The 19,489-nt window shown below is 40.0% G+C and overlaps 1 protein-coding gene across 2 annotated transcripts in view; it reads left to right on the top strand.

Moving 5' to 3' along the window:
* Nucleotides 1-4,516: 4,516 nt before the first annotated feature.
* The window catches only part of arhgef39 (Rho guanine nucleotide exchange factor (GEF) 39), an 88,298-nt gene continuing 73,325 nt past the window's right edge, over nt 4,517-19,489 (top strand). The window contains exons 1-2 of one of the 2 annotated variants that reach the window (XM_037122536.1): nt 4,517-4,628; nt 18,837-19,008. In XM_037122536.1, coding sequence (XP_036978431.1) covers nt 18,859-19,008 — 150 coding nt within the window. In that variant the 5' untranslated portion in view covers nt 4,517-4,628; nt 18,837-18,858. Of the gene's footprint in view, nt 4,633-18,836; nt 19,009-19,489 lie in introns of both variants that reach the window. The other variant, XM_037122535.1, reaches the window with a different exon arrangement.

Genomic DNA, 19,489 nt, shown 5'->3' with positions numbered 1-19,489 from the left:
ATAAATCTAATTTACATTTTCTGTTATATATGGTTACATTTCTGCTGTGTGGCCAAGCTTTGCTCATGCGCAATGTGTAGTCTGGTACCTGTGGTGGCTAATTACATTTTCAATAAGGCCTAGGCCTAACCCTAACCCTTTTTTTCCAGTGCGCGAATCTACTAACATTTACGGTAATCGTAATAAAACACTGCTCTGAAGAGCTGCTGACTGAAGACTCACAATCAGTCGTTATTTAAACTAAGGGTATCATGTAGGTATTCCAGATTTCAAAGTAAAGGACAACGTGAGAAAATTTCCATAACTAGTTCAAGATTCATATACGACTGAATTTAGCACTTCCTAGACTACTTGCATGCATAATATGAAGTACTTTTACTGTGTACTTTTTGAGTGATCATGTGTCGAAATCCTCAAGAGAGGACAAGATTAAGGACATTTCACCCAACTTTGATGTGGAATAAAAAATGTATTTTCCATAAGTAGTCCATTATTCATATGCTGCTGAATTTAGCACTTCCTAGACTACTTTTATGAATAATATGAAGTACTTTTACAGTGTACTTTTTGAGTAGTCCCTGGTCAAATCAGCCTCACTGGTAAAAAAGGTGTGGCTGATTTGACCAAGTAAATGCAAACCATGGCTGGCTTGACCGCAGTGTATTTTTTTTTTGCAGAGATTTTTTTTCCCCCAATGCTTTTTCGAAAACATAATTAGCGAACACAGATACCAGACTATACATTACGCAAAGTGTGGCCACACAGCAGAAATGTACCATGGAAAATGGCATAACAATAAAAGAAAATGTACATTAGATTTATTATTTTGTTTTCGTTTCCTTGTTTATTAAATTTGGGCTGAAAATAGGAAAATAAACACTGGTTTATTTCAATGTTTGGTGTATACAGACAAACAGAAAAATGAAATATTGACTCGTTTTTTTGTTTGCCAGATCAAATGGACTAATTGAATGATCAGATGATACACAGACCGAGATCCTAACACTACAAGCTGATACTGAGTTCAAGTCCAGGGCTCATGGACAGTTTTGGAACTTACTCACAGAGGAAAAGAACCCCAACATAAAGAAATGTGCTACCTCCTTGACAGCATTATTTGGCTCCACTTATTGATGTGAGTCAGCCTTTTCCCACATGAAGATTATTAAGTCCAAATACTGTTCCATCATGACTGATGATCATTTGGAAGGCTGCTTGAGGCTGGTTACCAGCAGCTACTTTCCGGACTATGCATCCCTGGCTGATTTCATTCAGTGCAAGTCATCAGAGTGAGGTAATAACAGAAAATGTACAGAGTTGTATTGTGCAATATGGGTTCATACAGTTATGCAAGGTACACCAACTTACTTATTACCAACTTATACTGTACATATAAAGCATTTTCAGTATATTTATATGTAAGTAGCTCGCAAGTTGAAAAAGTGTGGTCACCCCTGTTCTAGGTGAAGCCATGAACGTAAAATTATTAATCTGCTCCAAGGCCAACCTTGTGTGTCTTGGCCTCATTCATTCTAAAATCAACAATATGCCTCTCTGTGCACCACTCTTACCACATTTATGTGGCCAAATTCCGGTCAAAGTCTTGCCTATGATAGGATTTCCTGCTGATTTGTAAATTGAAACATCATGGACTCAAGCTAAGCATTGATTTTTCATCTTTATCGTTCGTTCCATCCATCCATCCATCCATCCATCCATCCATCCATCCATCCATCCATCCATCCATCCATCCAACCCCACCCCACCCCACTACAGAGCTGAGTACTATGGACAAAAGTATACCAGTGCCACTGAACCAGGGTACTCACTTGCTCTTGAGAGACTTCCTGGGATCAGAAGATGGCTGTGCAGTACACAATGTTATTACTCAAGTAATCTAAAACTCCATTCTGTTTTGCACCTTCCCTGCTACCTCAACATTCTGGCTTAACTAGACAATGATAGAAGGAGAGAGGGAAGAGATCATTACGATTAACTGGATGGGGTAGTAAAATGATTATGAATTCACATCCACAATTGTTGGAATAAACTGACAGAGCTGCACAATTTCAACAATACCATACGGGTAATAAGATAATAGTTCATGACAGATTATTTAAATAAATGCATGAAGCTGTATCATCTTATTTCCTTGGGAAATTCAACAAAAACAAGAATTACACAGGGCTCAGAGCTGTTAAAAAGGAACCCTGCCTGCTACCCCCTAGACATTTTACCAGCTCAGATATTTGTGTCAGGTCATATTCCAACCTTGGCGACTTTTGCATCTATATTTATGCTAAAATGTTATGGCCTGAAATTTCTCTACACCACCCTTCTTTTGTTTTTTCCAAGCACTCAATTTTTTTCATACAGGGAAAGAAAGAACATGTGTAACATTCTTTACAAGAAGGCCCTAATAACTAATAATTTGTCATAGACTCCATTTCACAAGGTGAATAAAAAAATTAACTCAACAACTCACATAATTTAACATTTTTTTAAGGAAATCTGTGGTATATATATGTGGTATATATTGTATATTCGTTAAAATGGTTTTTATTTGTATCATTTGACATGTTCACCATCAGTCAAACATTGTCTTCTTTAAAACAGTATTAGAATGTGTTGAATCAGGATTTTTAAGCAGCTGCATAATGTTGCAGATAAGATGCACACACCTGACCAACACTTTTTACAAGACCAGAAAGAACTTAAAGCTGAACTAGAGAAAGGCATCACACAAGACAAGACAAACTGGCAACAGACAAAAGGAGATGCAGACCATATATAGACACAGTGATGGAGAACAGGTGGAAACAATCAGGGTGGGGAAGACAATCAGACTGGTGGGAAAAACACAAGGGGAAAAGGCAACTTACCTGAAACGAGAGGAGAGTAAAATTTCAAAATAAAAAGAGGAAGCCACCAGACAACTAAACACAACTAGCTTTCTTGGCCATTACACTGACTTCCGATGTGTAAGGTTTCTTGTGACGTTTGTGTTAGTAAATCATCCAGAGTGAGACTGCACCAAAGTGAAAAAAAAGGAAAATCCAGGCAGAGGGCCGCATTGAAAATATAAGGCGTAGAAAGTACAAATACTTCTTGCTTCCCATCTCTGATTGCAGTATAAGCTGTATCATAGACTGTCAGCTTTTGTGCTTGATGTGCTGTAGAGTGGGAAACAAAAACAGAAGCCTCGATCACACTGCCCTTTGAGTGCAGGGATCCTGCACCAATTTTCAGCATCCTCCTCTGTGTGAAAGTCCCAGAAGCGGTGAGAGGGGAAATTTCGCTGCTCCTCTGATGCACCTCTGGAGGTAGTATCAGACCAGCAGAGTTGAACCGCACCTGTGTGAACAGATAAGGGTACATGTTAAGATAAACAGGTAGACATCAGGGAAACACCTTGAAACAAATGTCATCATCATGACATGTACTGTCACGCCTCTTTTGGATCCGCAGTGCCAGTGTGCTGTGTGAATTACACACAGGTACGCCTTTAATGCTGGAGCTGCTTGGTTCTGTGTGAACAAACAAAGGTGGCGACTTGTCCAACCTGCTGAGATAATTTGGAGTCTCTGTGTGAAAAGGGCTACTGTCTCAATAAATTGCAAGGTGAGGGCTGAGAAAAACACATCTGTGCCTCAGAATCACACTCTGATTTGATGTAGCATAGGCATCAAATCAGTATATCACACTATAGGCGATGTTGCTTACCACATACACTGTGAACAAAATGATAAACAAAGAAGTCCCAATCTCTTATTTCACATGTGCATCTTCTATTTCCTTAAAGACATTTTATGAGTTTATACTCATGAGCATAAACGTTGACATTCCATTTTTGTATCATTTAAACCTAACGTTGCTGACGTTACATTATTCTTATAGTTAAACATGTAATCTAATTTAATTTAGAATACGGACATTCTTAACTTCTTCTTCTTTACAACTGTAATTAAAGTGACATCTGTCAAAACAATGTAATAATCCCATTAAAATGTGTGGATGTCAAAAGTATTTAGAGTCATCAGCAACTGAATCGTGGACATTTTGACTTTCACCCTAAAGTCACAGCGAGTGTGCAGATTAGTATCCTTTTCCTTATTGACAAAAATAAGCTTGAATAAGTAAAAAAGATAATTAACAGTGTAACCCTATTTGAAACATGCATTTTAACAGGGTGAATTTGATGTAAATCTTGAATCATTCTATTATATATATTTTTTATTTATTTATCATATTCGGTGAATAAGCGCACTCAGGATCCTCGTAATATTTCTGGAAATTTGAGATTTGTAAGTGAAGTGGAAAACTGTTTTTTATTCTTAAGTGAAGCATACACACAAACCAGTTCATACATTTTTGAAGGTTTTAAGACTAATTCCATTACTTTTGGACTTAATACCTTTTCGTTTTACTGAAAGGAAAAAAGGGAATTTAATCTAAAGCATTTGTGACGCATGTGTCACTGCATGGCTTCACTTTCATCCATATCCAATAGTGGGAGGTCTTTGCGTCATGTGTAGAGCAACCAATCAGCGAGCGCGTCAACATCACAGACCGGAATAAGGAAGCTCAACCCGAAAAGAGCGCCTTGATTGAAAGTGGATACGTTACCTGTAGGTAAGCGCTTTATTACTTTCACATTGGATATATAAGCGCAATTTTGAATAGACGTTTATCTCTCACTCGAAGCAGCGTTACTTTGACATATATCTTCAGACTGTTGTTGAAAATATTACATCGCCTCCGTACAGTGACAAATTCAAGCTCATTTTCCACCGTCAAGCCTAATAACTTACTGTCATTTCGACAAAAAGTTAGTATTGTGACTTTCCGCTTGCATATAACACACACATTTCACCGTGTCGGCACTGTAAAGCGCAGGCGACGGTTACGTTTGGCTAACAGGAAATATTTCAGGAAATGTCAATTCCCGAAAAACTTTCCCGCAGTTATCCGGGCCTTGTTTGTGTCTGTGTCACTGGATGTTTCACAGTTTATATCGGGGATCCACCCGCAGTTAAAAGTGCATACGAGTGCTTGCGAGGTAACAGAATCACTTCATTTTGAAACTTGATCGGCCCTTTAACTCACCTGAATATTTAATTTTGAAGAGAACAAAATTATCAGTGCTGGGCAAGCCACTTGGAAAGTGTAGTGAGCTGAGCTACCATTTACTCTACATTAAATTAAGCTTCACCACACCGTAGCTACCCCCCAGAGAAGCAAGGTACGCTACAACAAAATGGTAAAAGTAGCTTATTTTTAAAAAAGTAGCTTTTTTTCATATTGGAACAACTTTATTCCAAGTAAAAACTATCTCAGTGATCAATAAAACTGTCAATCAGACAGATAAGCAGGCAAAAAAGTTACATTCAATTGTTTATTACATAATAAGCTGTGCCCTCACTATTTTGTGTATTGTATTATTCAACTATCGATGCACATTTAATTCTAACATCCATGGACAATCATGCTACCATAGCAATATCCACCTGACTTGCACTAATGTACAGTGTCCTACACTGTAGCATATTAACATAATTAAACAGTGTCTACTCAGCAAATAGTATATTATAGTTGCAGTTTTTGTTAAGGTTCTCTAGTCTGTATTCTAGTTTCAGCTTTATTATTTATATTTGATATTTGAGCTTAGTCTATTTAGTTATTGTATATAATGCAACCTTTAATTGAATTTTTTCCTTTTACCTACCTCATTGTTTTTGTATTTTGATTTAAACTTTGATTTCCCTTTGGGATTAATAAAGTACTTTATCCATCTACCAGTGTCCCATATAACTGGCAGTTCCAAAAGTGGTATTTTTATTAGGCCCACTCTGTACTAGTAACTACAGACATTTTAAGCTAATAATTTTGACTAACCACCATACTTTGGTTTTGTAGAAATTGCATTTTTGTTGTACCCTCTGCTGGTTAAAAATTACAAAAGTAATAATTCAGAGTAATGTAAACTTTTCAAATGTTTCTCTGTTCCCTTATTTCCCTACCTTTTACCTCCATATATGTAACTTTGCTGTATTTGTTTATTATTTAAGTTTGTCTTTTGCATCCCTCGGGATCAATTCATCTCAGTCCTCCTCACCCTCTGCCATCTTTCCATCAAATAACGTAAACTGACTCAAGCTAACCTGTCTGTATTCCCCTGCAGCAGAGACATTGTAGGCAAGGATTGGTCTGTGATGACACCGTCATACAGAAGTGCTTCTGTTGGCTCCTATGGCAAGACGTTTTAACATTTAATCAAACCGCACTCCTATCTGTAATTGCATTTTAGATAGCCATAATAGCATTTTTCCTAGTCAAAATGGCATTGTTCCTAGGACAAATGACGTCACTTTTGCCATTCATGTGTTTTGGGCTTTCAGTTTGAGATATTCACAATTAAATTCTGGATATCTAGAATGAACATTCTGGCTATCTGCAATTGAATTCTTACTAGGAAAAACTCCCATTTCAGATATCCAAAATCCAATTGTTACTAGTCATAATTTTCATTTCAGATATTCAAAATGAATAACTATGTAGTTTTGAATATCCAAAAATACAGAGTGACTAGTAAAAATGTCATTGCGGATACCCACCATTCATATTATCACTAGTAAAAATATATAAAAAAGATATATATTGTGGATATCCATAATGACATTTTACTAGTCACAGTGTATTTTTGGATATTCAAAATTACATTCTGGATATCTGGAATAGCTTTTCATTTTGGATATCTGAAATGACAATTATGACTAGTAACAACTGGATTGAAGATATCTGAAATGGGAGTTTTTCCTAGTAAGAATTCTATTGCAGATATCCAGAATGTTCATTCTAGATATCCAGAATGTAATTGTGGATATCTGAAATTGAAAGCCCAATACACATGAATGGCAAAATTCTGTCATTTGTCCTAGGAAGAATGTCATTGTGGATATCTGAAATGTTGTTTTTGTCTAGGAAGAATTGATTTACAGATATCTGCAATACGTATCCAGTAGGGGTGGAACGGTTCACAAAATCCACGGTTCGGTTCATATCATATTGTGGTCACGGCTTTCGGTTTGATTCGGTATACACTGATTGTTAGGAAAATCAATTATGTCTTGTATAGTCAGGTTAAAACTGAAAGAATGAGACACTCTTACATTTACTACATCATTGTGACAGTCTTAAGTTAAAAGTGGGTAGATTCTGTCACTGCAAGAGAGGTGATATTGCTAGTTCCAACATGCTTTTCATTTAACAAATGCTACAAAGTAAGTACAAATAGTTATCCACCGTCACTAATGTAATGTAATGGGCAGTCACAATCAGGAAACTTTCAGTAGCCCTGGAGTAGAGCTGGTAAATATGGTTCCTTTTAAGGATTCGAGTGATAATGAGTCACTCACTAAACTGAACCAGGTTGTGCAAGTCACTTAGGTCACTTGAGTCAGTATTGCCTACTCACCAAGGAAACCCAGTCCTAGCCCATTGTCTCTTAACCAATAATGTAGTAAAAAACACAATGCAATAAAACATTATATACATGATTGGAAAAATACAAGAGATACTAAAATAAAATCAAACAAAATAAAACAAATAAATAATAGAGTACTGAGGTAGGAATGGTGTAAATGGACAAAGTTTCCAAAAAGAGATAATAATAGCCTGCTTACAATGTACTATTTAATATTTATATATAATATTTATATATAAATTATTTTATCTTGCAAAAATCGATCGACCTAATTTCATTTTATTATGCTATCTATACACCAAACCTACAGTAGCCTCTGGCTACCTGCAGAATATTGTGTAACATTATCTTATTTCAGAAGTGGAAGAATGGCTTCCAGCAGCATCTAATTCATTGCATACTTGCTTTTTAGTTGTTTTTGGTTGACTCTTGACAATCCTGACCAGTTTTCTCTTAGCATCTGGTGATAGTTTGCGTTTTCTTCCTGATCATGGCAATAGCCCCACTGACACTGCCCTTTCAGTGCCCTTTAACACTTTAACATCAAAACTTTTCAAGAAAATGAAAATAATTTTGCGAAAAGCTACTGTCAAAATATCTTAAATATGGGCTTTTCAGCTCTGAGCTTTATTTAGCAAGACATGTGACACTATTTTTTTAGAGGCAGGACCAAATAACTTCAGGGTGTGTTAAAATTATATTAATAACCTACAGACTCAACATTTGGGTAAAAGAAAAAGAAAACTAGTTTTGAAAATGTAATTTTCTTTATGAAATAAAAAATCATCAATTTGAATACTGTTAACATTCTGCAACAACTATTTAGATGAATACATATTAAGAAATCATCATTATCATTAGGTTTTCTTGGATGTTCAAGACCAGTTTACTAAATGAGGTGGAAAAATAAGCAGTTGGTGAGGCCATACAAAGGATCCCAAAACTTTTGTAATTTAGCTCTGAGGGCAAAACTTCAGCAGTTCATAACCAAAATAGAATTTAGTTGACAAAAATAGTTTCCATGAATTTAATAATATTAAAAAACTCTATACTTTCCATGAATAATAAAAAAAAAAAAAAAGAAAATTCCATGACAATAATCTGGTGGTCCTCAGTTTGTCTGTCACTGCCATTCATTTCCATGAAACGTGGATGGAGGAGGACTCTCAGCCCAGAGTAGACCCCATTAACTTTTAGTGTGGATCAGGATAATGGGAAAGATCCAGGATTTATTTTTCATGTTCTTTCACATTGTACAATTTTCAGACATTTAAGTTAATTTCTCTGAAAATAATGAATGAATTTTGATGGAAAAACATTAGGGGTATTTAGGTGGCTGGTATCTATGAATGAGTACAGAAGGTGACTGTTGGGTTATATGCACTATTTTGAGAGGGGTAACAAGTTTCTGATTTGAAGTTTCCGAGGAACGTTACAATTGGACCATGGTTTGTGCTGATGAATCAACTTAAATTACATTATATTTAATAAAGTAAAGGCTAATGAAAATAGACTCTGCAGTTGTTGATTCATGCTTATTTTGGTTCTAAAATAATTTATGAATTTCACCTCTAAGGCAATTTAGTAGGTGCTCTGGTGGTATTAATCATATCAAACAATCCTCTACAGCAGATGGAGTTTGGAATTTAGAGATAAACAGTCACATGTCCATCTAAATAATAGCTGATCAATCCAATTAGTACACATCATATTGAGATGAATTATTCTGAAGTGCATCCAAATTGAGAATATACCGTGTGTTTGTGTGTGTGCTTTCACATACATGTTCTCCTGTGTAAAACATTAGCTCATGCACCTCAGCTGATTTAAGCTCAGCAGTGAACATCACATTTGCAAGATGTTTTTTTAGTTTGTCAGCTTACGTATGTCGACAGCGAAATTTCTATTTATGAGTCGAGGGAAGTTTCATGAATGAGTATGTCTGTCTTACCAGTTTTACCCAGGTTCAACAAATGAGTTGAATTTGTGAAGACAAATTCAGTGGATTTTTCAGCTTGAGTCAGTCTGTGCAGGCTTCATGATAAACTGCAGAGTTGGATTGTACTGTAGTTCAGCTCATCATTTAGTCACAATAAGGCTATGAATGTGAATATCTCCCTGTGGGAGATGTGTACTCTGGTTAGCATTGATCGGGCCTCTTGTTTACAGTGCAGGCATCCTCAGGGATGACACAGGTTTAACACTGCCAAAGCGCAGCTCTCTGCCCGCTCCACGCTCTGCTAATACAATGGACACAACACTAATGAGGGAATGCAGGGAGGACTCTGCTTCTCTTTGGGTGTTGGTCATCTGAGGAAAGGGTTTAATGATTACCACAGCTAGTTTGTGGACAGACCAGTATTTGAGAGGGATTGCCATTATTTATTTTGCAAGTAGTAGATAGAAAGCAGTAACAAACTATTTGTATGACTGCACCTGTTGATTGTTGTTAAATAAAAATAAACAATGACATGTTTGCAGGGTTCTCCCCAGACAATGAACGGTGGCGCTGCGCCGCTATACTGCTAGCTCAGCACCACTATACTAATTTTCAAAGTTAGCTGCTTTGTAGCGGGTGAGGGTGATGAGCAAACGTTCCCCCCGGGATGACGGTGCGCTGCTACACTAAAAATTTCTGGGGAGAACCCTGTGTTTGTCAACTACAGCTTCAAATTGCGGTCAAAACAGCCAAAATATTAAATCCTTGAAAAGTAAATTGAACATAAAAATTCAGTGTTTATCTTCTACCAATTTCAGGGTTTTCGATTCCTATCTCTTAGGTGGGCATCTTTAGTGTTATTGGCTACTGTCTTTGTTAAAAATCCGGATAAAAATGAAAAAGGTTTTTATTTTTACATCAGAACTATTCCGCCCTTTGCCAGCAATTGCTTTGATGCACTGATACGAAGTGCACACAGATATTTTATCGTTGATTGGAATAGAAGTATTTGACTTGAGTTGGTCATGGTGAATTTTAGTTACTGGGATAATCGCAAATTGGAATAATAGTGAATATCTCTTGATCGATGACTTGAAAAAGCAATTAGCTCAGTAGTATACAGTCCTGACTTCGAGCCACTTACTCCAGGGCTAACCCACTTCACTTGAATTAGCAGAGAGGTGGCCCTACACCTTAATTAGTGATAATAATAACATAATCTAGTGTTATCACGATACCAAAGTTTTGCGTTTGACAAAGTTACCAAGTTTGATAGCATGATACTTTATACTGAAATGATACTGAAACTGGAATGATACTCAGTTTCAACGGCAAAGAAAATAAAAGTCACATTAAACCAGTACATCTACACAGGAGTTGAGAAAGACTTGGTTCGTCTCCTTCTGAAATGTTTCTGGTGTTGGTTAGAACAACATCATATTAAACTGAAAAAAAAATAAAATAAAATTGAATATTTAAAAAATATTTTAAAAAATTTCTGAAGTAGTACATAGTATTAGAACACGTTCAGTTGCAACTCGGCATGCACATTGCACTTTTTCACAATATCCTGTGATATCATCTATGTCTGAGACAGCCAGGTCCTTTGCCTTTTTGAGGTTCTTGGCCAGGAATGCAAGAGAGTCCACATGTTCCTCTGTGCGCTGATTGACAGTGTTGCCAGAGGTGCTGAAAATGTGCTATGAGACACATGGAATCTGCAATGCACATCTTTTTGCAAAATAAGCAAGGATGGGGAGGCTCTTCTCATGATCTTTCCACCAGGAATGTAGGTCTTCCACTACACTTATCCCTTATGTTTGGCTATAGATGTCACAAGTCTTTCAGAATGGGTTTTTTTTTAACCCACCCTCTGACATTTAATGGCTGTCCCCCTCTTTTCCAACATTATGCTGGACAAAAAGTTTTTGAGGTGATTTTCGGACCCAGACTGTACAGAATGCTTGCTGCTGCAGAACCTGTCCACCATGTTGAAATAGTAGGGCCCTATACAACCCGTTTTATTTTTTCCCAAATTCCATTTTATTTTTTCCTAAATTTCTTTTTTTCTGTTTTAATTTTTAGGAATCCCATTTTTTTTTTTTTTTTTTTTTACCTTTAACCATTGTGTTTTTAATGTAAATCACTAAAATGTACACAAATTAAATAGAAATTATAGATTATTGGTGATAGAAGAAAAAACATTAACTTATAATAATAATAATAATAATATTGTGGGGCTGTACTGACATGCTTTTGATTTGATTATGTATTTTAAATATGTAAATCAAAAAATAGATCAGTTAAAAAAAACAGGGAAAGGAAATGGACACCATTTCCACTTTTACATTAACATGTCCAGAAAGTAATCCTTTCTAATCTTATTGAATGTGCATGTCAGCCCATGGGATCAATTGGTTTCTGACTCTGATACATTAGCTATATAGCTATTAATCTTTTATTTTTAATTACCTATAGAGTTATCCTATTACATTGTTATAGATGTAGCAATAAAATGTGAAAATTATATGATATCAATGACTGAACTAGCTCCTGCATCGGTTCTCTTTCCTTGTATCCTACATGGCTTTTGGACAGTACTTGGTCATTCCACATATTTTTTCGCTTCCAGGCAACTGCCAGAATTTGCAAAACAAAAGTTCATGTGACACACACAAGTTATTCGGGAGCGGCTTGGCTCTGTACTGAGGGGTTAATATAGAGTTTCTCAGTTTTTTCACCGACGAAGACGGACGTGGGCAGCTGCTTTGTTTGAAAGGGGAGGGGCTCAGTCTGTGGAGGGGGCTTGTTATGCCACCTAGATTTGCTTCCCTCATTGCAGTTTTCCTCAGACCTATGTTCCTCTTCCACACGAAAAAACAGCATTGCAGTGAAATTATGTCAAATTCCGCGATATTCCGTGTTAAAAAATAGATTCCGTTTTAATCAGCCAATTCCATGATTCTGTCCATGATTCCATGATCGTGGAAATCATAGGGCCCTAGAATAGCTGTGCTCGATATGGTGGGCTCATCGTGTATGCTCTTGTGCTCTGCTACCTGCAGTGCCTTTTGATTCTTTTTCAATGATCTTGTCAGTTTGTTTGACCTAGAGAAGGCTAAGACTGTTCTACGAAGCCTGGACAGGCATGTTGCAACTCTGTCAATGTCTGTGGCTTTTTTCCTGCTAAATTCAAGTTATGTCCAAAACATGGGCTCCACTAGACGTCTCCCAAGGCCTCACGGTTGATGCTGGCATTATCTGTCTTGATCCCAACCATTTAGGACATGTCCAATTCCCATGTTTCAGTTACCATGTCTCCTAAAGCTTCAGTCAGACTCTCTGCAGTGTGTTCAGTTTGGCTAAACACCCAGACTCATCTCATGATGAGCTGATAAACTGAATGGTAAAAGCCATATATATTCCCCTCTAAAACTATAGTTCTTTTATTTTTGCTGTGCACTGAAAACATCTGGCTTTGACAAAGATAAATATGAAAAAAAGAGATCAGTTTGTCCGCTACCATTTCCAGGTAGATCTGTTCAAAAACTTAAGCCTGAAATACACCGGGCCAACCATTGGCCATCTGAAGCATTTGGGGAGACTCGGACGAGTCCGAGAACACATCTGTTAGGTGTGTTTAGCTGCGTTAGAAGCTTTTGGAACCACACTGACGGTGTTTACTCCAATTCAACTTGCGAAGTCTGAGAGTGTTGGCTGTCGGCATATTCTGTTTGGTTGTGTGCTAGCTGTATGACCATTCTGTTTGGGGGTGTGCTAGCGAATCATCGCGGTGTGTGGAGGGGCAGAAGTGATGATTCTCCTTATTACTTTTTCCCTCCTGTGAAGTATAATAACAAGTGGACGAGTGGAGAGCGGACTATGTGACCATCAGCTCAGCCATCTTTTCCTGTTTTCATGTTTTGGAAGTAGGCTCACCACCCGCAGGAGGGTTCAGAAGAGGCCGGTGCAGTGTGATTTGGGTGGCAGTTGTGGGTGGGGTCTCTGGCAACCCAATCCTCAGACGGTGACTCTAGCCATTGGGACATTTAATGTCACCTTGCTGGGGGGGGAGAGCCTGAGCTGGTGCGGGAGGTTGAGCGGTACCAGCTAGAGATAGTCGGGCTCACCTCCATGCACAGTCTGGGCACTTGAACCCAACTCCTTGAGAGAGGCCGGACTCTCTTCTATTCTAGAGTTGCCCGCGGTGAGAGGCGGCGAGCTTCTACTGGGGGACTTCAATGCTCATGTGGGCAGTGACAGTGTCACCCGATCTGAACCTGACCGTGTTTTTTTACTGGACTTCTGTGCTAGTCACAGTTTGTCCATAACAAACACCATGTTCAAGCATAAGGGTGTCCATATGTGCACTTGGCACCAGGATGCCTTAGGACGGAGGTCAATGATCGAATTTGTAGTCGTGTCACCTGACCTCCGGCTGTATGTCTTGGACACTTGGGTGAAGAGAGGGGCTGAGCTTTCAACCGATCACCACCTGGTGGTGAGTTGGATCTGCTGCCAGGGGAGGAAGCTGACCCAAATGCTTCGTGAGGGTCTCCTGGGAACATCTGTTGGAACCGTCTGTCAGGGAGGTCTCCAACTCCCACCTCCGGGAGAGCTTTGACAAGATCCTGCGGCAGGCTTGGGAAATTGAGTCTGAATGGACCATTTTCCCCACTTCCATTGTTGACACGGCTGTCCGGAGCTGTGGCCGTAAGGTCTCTGGTGCCTGTTGTGGTAGCAATCCCTGAACCTGGTGGTGGACTCTGGAAGTAAAGGATGCTGTCAAGCTTAAGAAGGAGTCCTATCGAGCTTGGTTGGCTTGGGGGACTCCTGAGGCTACTGATGGGTACTGGCAGGCCAAGCGTGCGGCAGCACGGGCGGTTGCGGAAGCAAAACCTTGGGTCAGGGAAAAGTTCGGGGAGGCCATGGAGGAGGACTACCGGTCGGCCATGAAGAAATTCTGGCAAACCATCTGGCGCCTCAGGAGGGGGAAGCAGTCCTCCACCAACACTGTTTACAGTGGAGATGGGAAGCTGTTGACCTCGACTGGGGACCTTGTCGGGCGGTGGAAGGAATACTTGAGGATCTCCTCAATCCCACTGACACATCTTCCATAGAGGAAGCAGAGGCTGAGGACTCAGAGGTTGACTCATTCATCACTCAAGCCCACTCAGTGGCCGCAGTAATGGGATTTTTGTGTTGGTCTGTCGTGGTGAAGAAAGAGCTGAGCCGAAAGAATAAGCTCACGATTTACCGGTCAATCTACGTTCCTACCCTCACTTATGGCCATGAACTTTGGGTCATGACCGAAAGAATAAAATCCTGTACACAAGCGAAATGAGTTTCCTCCGCAGGGTGGCTGGGAGCTCCCTTAGAGATAGGGTGAGGAGCTCGAAGTAGATCCGCTGCTCCTCCACATTGAGAGGAGCCAGCTGAGGTGACCCTGAAGAAGACCCAGGACACGCTGGAGTGCCTATGTTGCTTGGCTGGCCTGGGAATGCCTTGGGATCCTCCCGGAAGAGCTGGAGGAAGTGTCTGGGGCGAGGGATGTCTGCATGTCCCTGCTTATTGCATCTTGCGCAAGCGCAGAACGTACATGCTACTGTGCAGCAGGCAGCACGTCAATGCGTATGTTCAACGCAACTTCTCTACTGAATGGATCAGACGAGAGGCAACTGAGAGGTCGCATGAAGGCAGCTGGCCATTGGTTTGAGTCTGGGCGCTGTGTGGGGGCCTTTAGGGCAGTGGTCCCCAACCTTTTTTGCACCACGGACCACTTTCATGTTTACGTACACAGTAGTAAAATGCAATTATATAACAGATAATTGCCATCCGATTTTCCTTCTTTATGTCCAGTCTACTCCATAACTTACTAAGGTAACATACTTTAAGGCCACCATCATTTGCAGTCTCCAGCAGTTGTCCACTCACAGTACCCACAGCTGCAGTTCAGCCACTGTATCAACAGACCTGAAGACAGTTGTCCAACTCCCTACATGTACCTTAATTTTTCTCGGCAGTTGTAGGCTTCTCTTGTCTCATCATTGGGCCTTCTCCCTTTTCCTTTGCAAAGTAACTCTCTGAAGACATTTGTTTTCCACTCATTTTAGCCAGCTTGAGGGCTCATTTTTTGGGTATTACATAACTGAAACAGGTATATGTCAAGCTTGCCAAGAGGAACAGACAGATGTTATTAAAAGAGAATCCGCTTTTTAAAATAATAGAACTTACAGAGTGTGATTGTCAGTATAATGGAAATGAAATAACTTATTTATTCTTTCCCTGCAGCCCGGTACCAAATAACCCACATACCTGTACCTGTCCGCAGCCCGGTGGTTGGGGACCACTGCTTTAGAGGATAGCACATTATGTTTTCAGTGTACAGCAAAAATAAAGGAACTTGCATCACTTTCCCAATACTTTTGGAGGGGACAGCTCTGCTTGTCCATAGATTTGTTGTGCATGAAGAATACTATATAAGAATACTTCTGTTTTCTTGGTAGAGCTTTGGTATTTCACTGTACCTAAAGAAGTTTCCTCTTGGCATGTAATACCTTTTGTCCAACTCAAGACTCCTGAACCTTTTGGGTCAACTGAAGCGTGCTGGTAATGATGACTTGTGGTTGATTGCTTGGTTTTCTCAAGTGTACAATTCAATACTAACTATTTAATTTTTATTTCATGCATACATCAGGGCAAATTACTATGGTTATATTTAGGGAAGTCCCCATCTGATCTGCATGATCGGGATTGGGGCTGATAGGCGCATTTTTCTCTGATCGTGATCAGCAATTTTGAACGTGGCTCCAAGCCTGATTTTCTTTTTAAGGTCAGGGCACAATTTGTGGCAGAACGCAGATGCGTGTGTAATGTTACTCGGGCATACCTGTGGATAAAATGTCTGCAGTGGTGAAATGTCTTTATTTAGAAAGCAAAAACAGTCCAGCTGCGATATGTAACATCTGCAATACGACCGCTGCATTTTGGGAGCTGCATTTAATACTACACATTTGATACGGCATATAAAAAACAATAACACTCAAAATTAAAAGAGTTCACTCATCAATACAGGCAAAGGCACCAAAGCAGCAAACGCTTGTGAGACAGTGACATGGCCAAAAATAATATAAAGAAGGTCATTGAATTTAGCTCTGGATAACCAGCTCATCTCTGTGGTAGAGCAACAGGGTTATCTTTGTCACCTGGAGTTTTTGAATCCCTGGTATGCCCTACCATCTCCGCATTAAATTGACTCCACTTTCGAGTTAGAACGTGCCAGTATGCGCACAAGTGTCATGGATCTCATACAGCAGAGCATGTAATACAGGCAATCGAGGAGATGCTCAACACGTGTGACTAGACAAGCAACAGGTCCACGTCATCTTACGTAACAATGCAAGGAATATGAAAAAAGCAATGGAGGTACAAATCGTGGGCTGCGTCTCACACACACTTCAGCTGGCTGTACTCGGGGGTCTGCTGTCACAGTCACATCATAGACTTACCTGGTAATGCAAGGAAAGTGGTAGGCCAATGTTGCAGAATTAAAAAGAGCCATGTAAAAGTATATATCAGCGGTTCTCAATAGGCAGCCCCCGGGTCGCATCCGGCCCACCGGCTTCCTATTTGTGGCCCCCGGACTATTGTTCCTTCACCATGTGTTAGGGCTGCACGATATTTGAAAAAAAAACTGACACTGATTTTTTTAACCCTGCGATATAAAAAAATACAGGAATTCATCAGATGACCTGAATAGCACATTATGTTATGCTGCACTGCTGCTATCTTGTGGACAATTAACCTGCACTGATCTTACCTGTTTTTGTGGTACTGAGCTGTGTGGTACCGACATAAATGGTCAAACTATTAGTTGTGTTACCTCTCGTTGTGGCAACAGATGCAGGACATTGTCGCTACAGAACACGTGTTTGGTCAATATCACTCATATGTATATATATATATATATATATACACTATATTACCAAAAGTATTCGCTCACCCATTCAAATGATCAGAATCAGGTGTTCTAATCACTTGGCCTGGCCCCAGGTGTATAAATTCAAGCACTCAGGCATGCAGACTGTGAAACAAGACATTTGTGAAAGAATGGGCCGCTCTCAGGAGCTCAGTGAATTCCAGCGTGGAACTGTCATAGGATGCCACTTGTGCAACAAATCCAGTCGTGAAATTTCCTCGCTCCTAAATATTCCACAGTCAACTGTCAGCTCTATTATAACAAAATGGAAGTGTTTGGGAACAACAGCAACTCAGCCACGAAGTGGTAGGCCACGTAAAGTGACGGAGAGGGGTCAGCGGATGCTGAAGCGCATAGTGCAAAGAGGTCGCCGACTTTCTGCACAGTCAATTGCTAGAGAGCTACAAACTTCATGTGACCTTCAGATTAGCCCAAGTACAGTACGCAGAGAGCTTCATGGAATGGGTTTCCATGGCCGAGCAGCTGCAGCCAAGCCACACATCACCAAGTGCAATGCAAGGCGTCGGATGCAATGGTGTAAAGCACGCCGTCACTGGCCTCTAGAGCAGTGGAGACGCGTTCTCTGGAGTGATGAATCACGCTTTTCCATCTGGCAATCTGATGGACGAGTCTGGGTTTGGAGGTTGCCAGGAGAACGGTACATTTCAGATTGCATTGTGCCAACTGTGAAATTTGGTGGAGGAGGAATTATGGTATGGGGTTGTTTTTCAGGAGCTGGGCTTGGCCCCTTAGTTCCAGTGAAAGGAACATTGAATGCTTCAGGATACCAAAACATTTTGGACAATTCCATGCTCCCAACCTTGTGGGAACAGTTTGGAGCGGGCCCCTTCCTCTTCCAACATGACTGTGCACCAGTGCACAAAGCAAGGTCCATAAAGACGTGGATGACAGAGTCTGGTGTGGATGAACTTGACTGGCCTGCACAGAGTCCTGACCTGAACCCGATAGAACACCTTTGGGATGAATTAGAGCGGAGACTGAGAGCCAGGCCTTCTCGACCAACATCAGTGTGTGACCTCACCAATGCGCTTTTGGAAGAATGGTCAAAAATTCCTATAAACACTCTCCTCAACCTTGTGGACAGTCTTCCCAGAAGAGTTGAAGCTGTAATAGCTGCAAAAGGTGGACCGACATCATATTGAATTCTATGAGTTAGGAATGGGATGGCACTTCAGTTCATAGAATGAGTAAAGGCAGGTGAGCGAATACTTTTGGTAATATAGTGTATATATATATATATATATGGTCCATGTTTAATCATCACATGCCCTCAATGTGTGGATTGTATTCATATAGATTCAAACTAACAGCAAGTACACCCATTTGTATGTGTCATCATGTTTGATTTATCATTAAATGCCTGTCAGTAAACCTGGCCTGGTCTGAGGAGATCCTCTGCATATGTGTCTCTCCAGTGTTCCTGTTATCACTGTGACCATGAGTTTCTACCCTGGTCCATCTGGTCCCCTCGGATGCACCAGTATCCAGGAGCAGAGGGAGCGCTGGGAGAGAAAACGCAGCCGCACAGCCAGAGAGTTGGTGCAGACAGAACAACGCTACTGCCAACAGCTGGAGCTGGTCACCACTGTACGTACAGCAGCACAGGTTTAACCTTCTGGAGACTGAGAGAGTTTACACTGTTTAAACTAATGGCGTCAATTCTATAAGTGCCAGAAATCCAACACTTAGAGACTGTCAAGGTCTATTTTTGCACTGGTATCTGAAATAATGCTGAATAACAGATCCAATAATTGGCCAGGCCAATAAACGGTCTACTCCAAATGTATTGAAGTTCAGGATGCCCCAAATGGGAAATTCTGCGCCCTCACTGATACCAAAGCCTTTTTAACTGCTGTACAACTACTTAATAGTTCAAACCAACCAATAGTTAATCAGAAAATAAACAGAAGTCAAAGATAAAGTTATAAGTTTTATTTTAATGAATCATGATGTAAATGTTGATTTGCTCAATGTAATAGCCATAGCATAATGACAGCATTAGCATTTAGTTTGGATCCCTTTAAACTTTGCAATTTTGTCTGCCACAAGGCACAAACTAAAGGGTGAC

The sequence above is a fragment of the Acanthopagrus latus genome, chromosome 14 (assembly GCF_904848185.1).
Source record: "Acanthopagrus latus isolate v.2019 chromosome 14, fAcaLat1.1, whole genome shotgun sequence".
In the NCBI taxonomy this organism is placed as follows: Eukaryota; Metazoa; Chordata; class Actinopteri; order Spariformes; family Sparidae; genus Acanthopagrus; species Acanthopagrus latus.
Note: the sequence above shows the minus strand (reverse complement) of the source record. Positions and strands in the feature narration are given on the sequence as shown.